Here is an 8,685-nt window from a genome sequence, read left to right as displayed (position 1 = left end):
CAGAGAAAGTGTGTGAATATATTGTGAAAGCACAAGCAAAAAATATATGTCATCATTCAATAGGTGGTCAGAATTCATTAAGAACAAAGGAAAATCAGCTATTCCGGCCAATTCAATGCATGACGCTCTATATCTGACACATTTGTTGGATATCATATTTTCTTTTCACGTTATTTCCAGTGCTGTGTACGCTATCAAGTGAGTTCATTCCATTTTAGGATATGAAGATCCAACAGAACACCCATTCATTAAAAATACAGTAGAAGCCTCCAAACGTTACAACAAAGCCAGAGTTATCAAAACAGAAATCTTCACGACTAAGGATCTCGTCTTATTATGTGATATTTATGCAGATAGTTCCAGTTTGTCGGAAGTGCGTGATTTGTGCATGATTCTACTTTCCTTTGCAGGTTTTTTACACTACGAAGAACTAAGTTCACTTCGTTGTTCGGATATTACATTCTTAGATGGATAGGTCAAAATTTTCTTCAACAAAAGCAAAACCGATCAATATAGACAAGGAAGTGAAATACTAATTCCAGCAGGTGTTCGGCTTGTCCAGTAAAAAGGTTGCAACGTTATATATCGCTAGGAAATATAGACATTTTTTCTGATCATTTTTTGTTTAAGTCCGTGTTTAAATTTAAGGAGGGTATAAAGTTAATATACAAAAATTCAAAACAGAGTTACACACAAGCAAGAGAGTGCAAAACTTAAATCCATTAATATTATGGAAAATGTCAATTTCGGTCTTCATTCCTTGCAATCGGGAGGTGCAACAGCAGCAGCACGTTCCAACGTAAACGAGCGATGTTGGAAAAAGCACGGAAGATGGGCATCAGATTCGTTTAAAGGTTTCTATAGTTTTTTTTTTCAAATATTTTATCTATGGTTTTTCCTAGGCGGTCATTCATGGGGAATTATATTTATATGTTACATTTTGATTACACATGATTTCGATGATGTTTTATCATTAAAGGCCAGCTGCCCGCAAAGCTCGTCTGGCTCATACCTAAGTTGTGTTGATGTTAATGTTTTGGAAATATTCCAGTAAGTGTATATTATACCACTTTTGTCTTCTGATCATCTTTGTAATCTGTTGTTAAGGATACGTGATAAGAGCTTCTACAGGCAGCTTAGTAGGGTTATGTCCCTTTAGTTCTTTGGAATCTTGTGATCTTTTTTGAAAATTTGCACAATTATACCCAATTTCCAATTTGAAGGATAATAACCACTATCAAATATTGAATTAACGAAGCTGGGCCTAATTTGTTCTGTCCTAGAATTTTGAATGAAAGTTTTTACAAGAATTTCACTTGATATGATTATTATTTTAAGATAAAAAAAATTTACCAAAACATTTACCACACCGTTTGTTTAAGGGGTCATCTCAAAGTTTGTTAATTTTGAACATAAGACCCTATGGGATTTTCATTGAAATGTATCAATTTTGCACATTTTTTTTTTCTTTTTTACATATTTTGAAAACTTCTGCCCTCGGGATTTCTTTTTCTGTTCTACATATTAAAGTTATTGCTAAAATGCTCAAATGGTCAAATAAAAAAAACCTTTTATCTCCTGGTTTGTTCCAGGGGTCTTATCAAAGTTGGTTTTTTTTTGTATGCCCAATTTCCAAGATTTGTCAGATAATGGCTATTTTTTATTTGACAAAGGCGGAAATTGTGATCTTTATAGTATTATAAAAACATTCAGAAATATTTAAGTAATAAATAAATATATTACATCACATATTAAGGGTTATTAATATAAAATACATGGTAACTGTCTTAAAATATATCAATTAAGCTATATTTAGGCGGGTTCAGAAAACGTGACAGAGGGCTAGGCTTGCTGAACCCTCTTCACGTTTTCGACCCGAGCCCAAATATAGCTTATACTTTTAGACATTTATGTTTATTCCACAATATAATATCAATTTTCCGCATCAAACGAACTATTTTCAACAAATTTCGCTGAATATATCCAGTTGAAACTATCACGCCATGGCGTCAACCAAACAAAAAGATGACGTCACAATACAAATGAAACGCTGCGCGAAAGCGTGCGTACTCGATCTGTACTCGGCCTCGTTAAATAACACATTCAACACTGGTTCAAGGATCAACACTTCTGCACTGAGCATCTCGTCGATAATGTTGCCATGATTGGATATTGCTTGTCTAGCTTTGGAAAGGCGGTCTTGATCGGGTCCATTTCTTTGGTGTCCTGCACGGTGACATATGCATCCTTTTCGGTTCGCAAACACATATCCTGAAAATAGCTGAAAAAATCGTCAGGTGCCACTTTCATTTGATGCGCCTTCTTGTATGGACTCAATATTTTCCAGAATTCTTTGGGATTTTTTGATTTTTATTTGCTTTAATTTACCTCTATGGTTAAGTTTGTAGCTTGCAATTTTCCTTCGAATAAGAAAAATATTTGTAGCATTTCTTTAAATACATAATATAATGTGTTTCATTTGTCTATTGATTACAATATCAACTGAGAAATAATATGTTAATCCATATTTTTATCTACTATTAGCACTCCCAATCAATAAACAAAATACAAATGATCAAAAGAGTTCATTGATATAAAGTGGAGACAATATTAATTCCAAAAGTTATTTTAGTATTAAAATTTCTTTTGTCACCTTTCCCCCCTCAGCTTCCTCTGATGATTGTTGCAAACAGATACACGGTCAGAGACAGATAAAGTAGAAAGAAACTCCAAAATGCCAGGAAATCGATTGCGTACGTTACATCCTTCCATTCAGGTCTGATTTCCTCCTCTTGGGAAGTTTCCCCTATAGAATCAAAGTCATCTCTGTATTCACTGTCCTTATTTTCCGCGGGGGATATTGTTTTACTCTTTTTACAAGATTTGCGGCAGTGAAAGTAATGCATGAGGCGAACCATAAACCGAAAGGGTTTTGATATTGGAACTGACGTGTCTCGGTGATGCAAGCGTATTTGTAAAGCTGTGATGAACAAAACAAGAAAGCCCATCGTCATCTGCATAAGAAGGTATATGCTAAGAACAGGTGTTGTTTCCGAGCTTACTGGAAGCAGAGTGTTGATAATGGTCAGAAAGACAGTGTAAGATAGGAACACGGTCATTGCATAGGTTATCTTTTCTCCGTCATCTACGGGTATAGCAAAAACGAAAATGATTAGCATTCCCAGAAAAAGAATTGGAATGATAATGTTGATTACATAATAAAAGGGCTTCCTCTTGATGTGAATTGAAAATGTTACCTTGGATTCAAAGGACTCTTTGCTTACTTTAACATCGGTTCGTGTGATTTCCCAGACGCCACTTTCTGTGTATTCGTTCAGGTTAATTCCATTCGCGGATTTGAAAATCTCAACTTCGAACACCGTGTAACTCCAAACCACGAAGACAATCTCACAAACTATATTTTCGTAAGGGAAGTATGTGGTATCGATACTACATTGTGTTTCAAAGACTTGGAAAGGTTTCCAGAAAACGTCACCAAAACTTTGAACTTCAACATTGTAAAAACTGCCCCCAAATTCTTCAAATTTCTTGAATCCATTGCCCAGCACTATATCTGGTTTCCAAATGTCGTTCTAAAATTAATTATTTTCCATTTGATAAGATCAAAAAAATTTAAAACTGTAATTGCTAACTGGTATATTTTACAAATTATTTGATATTTTCCTAATAAAACGGATCCTTATCATTTGTAATGTTAATGTTTACAGATAAACTGTTAAATATGCAATATGTGTCATCGAAGGTACATAAAGCCTACTAATCTATAAATAACAAAATGTTATGTTTAATAAAAAAAAAGTTATTGAGCTCAACAAACCTGAGGCAGAAATATCGTGGAAATACCGTTATTGCTGGCCGGATCCCATCTGAGAAGGGAGTCTGTCCACTGTATGGTCAAATAACCGGACGTCTCTAGTTTTTCGTTCACCTCATCCACCCCTATGATGCTGATTAGGCTAAAACTCACGTCTAGAATCACAGGGAGAGTCTGGTCTTCCACCGGACGAATTCTCTTGTCGTAGTTAGAGAGAAGATTGTCCACAAGACTCTTAACTTGCACCGGTGTCTGGCTATTGACCCCTCCGAATAAACACACAGCAAGGACAGTTGAAACTGCAGCCATAGTTTGACACTAAATAGTTTATGCAGCAAAAGGTTTGGATCTAGAAACTGTTAGACGGCATAAACTCAGTTTGAAGGTAAAAAATGGAATCTACAAATTAAATAGTAATCTGCGTATTAAACTATCAAACAAAGGTCACTGCACGACTTAAGGTAATGGTCCATACCCCACTAGATAAATAAAATGCGTACAGAATTTTTTCATATTTTTCAAACGTGTATCTGAGGATATGTTCTTATCAAATTTTAACCTGTTGGCTGGTCCATCGGTATTATAAAAGCTAGGACCGTTGCTAAAAATAGAACCGATTGCGGAAAATGGCGCTTTTCTCATACATAAAGAATATAAACCTAAGCCTGAAATTTGACTTCCACAAAATCATTTTTTGACTTATATCCCATGTAAAATAAAGGAATTATTATTTCAAAACAAAAATTTCATGTTACACTTGCTAATTTATCAAAAAATTGATAAATCTGCATACAAATTAGTTAAAATGAATAAATTTTCAAAGAGAATTTAAGCTCTTATAAATTTATTTACGTACAGAATTCTCTAAAATTTTGATATTATTTACACCTCAACGCCCTTAATCAATTGAAAATAAAATTACCCAAGGGACCGGCCTTTTCAGGATCACAATTGGCATATTTTTGGTAAAATCATTAAAATATATATTTTGAAAAAATATCCGTAAAAATAAAACTGTGCATAGGTTTATTATTTCATAACTCTAAAAAAATATGTTTTGGTTATTGTTAAATAGAAAACATGATTTAAACAAACTGTTGATTAATCTGTATTATTTAAATCGCAAAAGATGGTTTCTTTGAATATCGTCAAGTATTACGGATCGAGATCGGTATTTAGAAATTGCAGTCACATTCGTGGATAATGCTAACTACCTGATATATGCCTTCAAGACAAAACCTCTATTCATACCTTTTTTACTGGTTTTAAAGACTGTTCTTATAATGAAATAACTTCTCTTCAGCGCATGATTTTAAATCTAAAAACATTTTTTTTGTGGAAATAAATCTATGCTCATTGCTAAGCGAATTGGATAAAGATGATAACGTGTTATAGGTCAATTTAATTCCCCTTGTGTATTTATCTCCCTTACGCACTGGAATATAAACTCGGTCAGGATTTCATTTTCGATGTTTATAGACTTTCGGGGATTTATGTTCAAAGAATTGGATTAAATTCAACCTTATAACGGATTGATGTTTATGCAGGACAAAAGTAAGCGGTCTAACGTTATATTTTCAAAACGAGTACGCAATCGACACAACCCAGTCATGTTATTTCGCTGATGAATACCCCGGTAGGCCTAATTGATTGCAGTTGTCAGGATTTTTGATATATTTGTTTTGAATCAATTTCTATGTCAGCTTGATTTCTTTGTTTTGAAATACACTTTTTAACGTAAGGTCTCAATTAGATCGGGCACGGATAAGACGTAATAATGCGTGAATTACGTCAGACGTTGTTTTGTGACGTATGGATAATTACCTTAATCACTCCGAAAATGCCAAAATTTAACGTTTTTGTTTTATTCATTTTGGTTTTAAAATTTTAAAAACCAGTTGAGTTTAAAAGCCACCAATAACGAAAAATGCTTCTTTACGCGTTGTATTAAACTTTCAAATATTTTTTAAAATGTCACGTATCTGATATCGGCTGTTAGAATAACTTTTCTTTAAAGTTTCTTAACAATGTGTTTCAGTTTTGTCCAAAACTATCATAACGTTTATTATTTCTAAAATCTTGAAGGAGCAACCGTATCATATTTTTCATTATAAGAAATTATGTTGTGGATTTATTAATTATTTGATTAAAAAACACATCTATTTATTACATTAAATAACCTGAATGATTAATGAAAACAAGGAAAAGAAAATTGACAAAAGGTAGGAGATATGATTTAACTCTTCCTTAGAGAAACAAACCAAAAATATTGTTCACATAACTGCTTTAAATAGCACCGTATTTGAATATTATTTAATCTTTAAAAAGGTTTAAAATCAACAATTGTTAGCTATCGATGTTCGAAAATGAAATAAATTAAATCATGAAACAGTTTTTCTCCGCTTAAAAAAGCGAAATTGAAAAATCGAGGAAAGCCAGAAGATCGAAATTAAGGTGGAATAACACACCTGAAAAAGTAACTAAATTAACAGTAACTTGTTTGATTGTAAATAATATAAACTACACATATGTCAAATAAGCAAAAATTTGCAGTAATGCAGTAATCTTCAACAAAAAGCCCCTGCTGGATTCGAACCCGGGATGCACAGATTACAAGCCCGACACTTTATCCACTCGGCTATGGAGTAAATTACATGTTGCCGTATATAAAGTTCTTCAAATAAAATATAATGTCGTTTCGATCTGAGGATAGCCATTTTGTGATGATGTGTTATTCCACTATAACATATCTAAGATATGCCAATAAGTACGAAAGCCCAGAAACTCATTCGAGAATTCGAGATTCTTTATCTGAATTAGACGATCAGATCATCTTAAAACATGTTTCTTTGAAACATCAAACTGTTCTAATAAAGATATCTGTATATGCTCCTACCTGCAAACAAATGTTATTTTATCCCTGGCTTAATGATTATCTGTATGATTTATAGGAAGGAGTACAATTAGTATGCAATGTGATCACATATATAATGTGTTAATCAAAACAAAAATCATCATTCCGATTTCATTAACAAATATAATCACTTTATACTGTTTGTTTTGTTAACAATACGATTATAAATTTATTAATGAAACTGTTACAATTAATTACAAGACAAACTTTCAGCACTGTTTTCAATATAGAAAAAATTATTTTTTATAAAGTCAAAGTTGGATGAGGGAGTACGGATTTGTTCACGTTTAGAAAAAATAAAATATTTATTCCACACATTTTTCAAAATTAATATTAGTTTAATTTTTGTATTTCATTCTACCAACAAGAAGGAATAGAATGTATAGAAGGCAAATGTATCATACCTTAGTTAAATCTTTCTGAATTTTACGATCCCCCAAACTCCTGCCAAAATTGACAATAACATTTTAAGCATGCCTTTACTTCGTATATAACATTATTAAGATGTAAACATGCACTGCAAATATATGTGTACTTACACTAGTACATTATAAGCTGTACATCACACGCAACCGGATAAAATTTTAATGATGGTAAATAACAATGGCGTTAGATATGCAAAATCACTACTGCACATATAAATCCTGTTTGTGATGTTACATTAAGGATGACATGCAGACTTCACACATTTTCTGACCGTGTCAATTTCAATTTTACTTCAACATTAATTATAAAGATTTTTCTATTCATGTAATCTTCTATCATGTGTTTTACTCATTAGATTATCTAAAAATGTATTTATTTCCCATCAATATTTTTTGATATATTAACATAATCACTTAAAAACTACTGAAACTCATAATTATGAACATTCTTCGACGATAACTAAATTGCTAATTGTTTATATGTATATTTATCAAAAGACATCTATTCTATGATTCAGATATGCATAGAATATATATGTCCACTTACATTTGCATGTAGAACTACATCATAATCATTGAATCCATAAAAATTTTACACTATGATTGAAATTTTCTTAATTCTGAAAATAATACAAATTCTTAATTCTATAACAAATGAAATACAGTTTATGAATGGTAGTGACATTAAATAGATACAAAACATTAAGTTTTCGCCCCCAATTTTTATAGATATTCTAGTCCGAATTTCCTCTATCAGTTTTCAAACTACAACCCATATATCGCTTGATTGTATCAGCGACACTTAGTTTGAAACACGATTACATTAATACCACTCAGAAAAATCTCCTATAAATTTTAGAATTCAAACTTTGAAACCTGTGGATCACGAAAACAAATTTGCGGGGTAGATTTTCTCACAAGCAGTAAACCCGCAAGCCACCTTAATATTGCCTGCAAATCAAGTGCCATTTGTAACGAAAAAACATCAAGAAGTGAATTAAACAATGGCCTTCTAATTGGTTACAATTAGCCATTTGCTTGAGTCAAAGGTGAACCTCACTGCTCGCAAACAAGGAAAATCATTAATTAGATTATCATGAAATGAATTGTGTATAATAACGCAAGAAAGGATGAAAGTAGAAATTACCTTCAGTATTTTAGCACGTATTTTTTTTCTCTGCGAAATAAAACATATACGAAGTCAACACTTTTTATCTTGAAAGCAGACACTCATTTTAAAATATGAATGGAATATAAAATATTCGATAGAGTTTCCTATCTTTGTGTAGTAACATAGAGACGACATACGAATGTTTGGTTTGCTGGAATTGTTCTCGTGGAAAAAATATTTTATAAAAAAAATCTATTGGCCATTCGATTATTTAATATAGAATAAAACAAAATTATTTTGAAGATGACGAGGTCGACAAAATCCGTAAAAGAGGATATTCAGAGGCTCAACAACTCTAGTGTTCTATGAAATAAGATACGTACTACACTTATACGATTAT

The 8,685-nt window shown here is 32.2% G+C and overlaps 1 protein-coding gene across 3 annotated transcripts; it reads right to left on the bottom strand.

The window, feature by feature from the left end:
* Positions 1–2,459: 2,459 nt before the first annotated feature.
* Positions 2,460–7,285, bottom strand: LOC117690417 (neuronal acetylcholine receptor subunit alpha-3). Of its 3 annotated transcripts, XM_066067827.1 has the most exons (4): positions 7,154–7,285; positions 3,839–4,191; positions 3,258–3,593; positions 2,460–3,014 (listed from the first exon to the last, which is right to left on the bottom strand). In XM_066067827.1, the coding sequence occupies exons 2-4, from the start codon at positions 4,142–4,144 to the stop codon at positions 2,664–2,666; spliced, it is 993 nt and encodes a 330-aa protein (XP_065923899.1). In that variant the 5' UTR covers positions 4,145–4,191; positions 7,154–7,285; the 3' UTR covers positions 2,460–2,663. The 3 variants fall into 3 exon arrangements, with proteins under 3 accessions (XP_065923899.1, XP_065923900.1, XP_065923901.1); XM_066067828.1 differs by lacking the exon at positions 7,154–7,285 and having other exon boundaries at positions 2,460–3,145; positions 3,839–4,246; XM_066067829.1 differs by lacking the exon at positions 7,154–7,285 and having other exon boundaries at positions 2,460–3,145; positions 3,285–3,593; positions 3,839–4,246.
* Positions 7,286–8,685: the final 1,400 nt, after the last annotated feature.

This window comes from Magallana gigas, chromosome 8 (assembly GCF_963853765.1).
Source record: "Magallana gigas chromosome 8, xbMagGiga1.1, whole genome shotgun sequence".
In the NCBI taxonomy this organism is placed as follows: Eukaryota; Metazoa; Mollusca; class Bivalvia; order Ostreida; family Ostreidae; genus Magallana; species Magallana gigas.
Note: the sequence above shows the minus strand (reverse complement) of the source record. Positions and strands in the feature narration are given on the sequence as shown.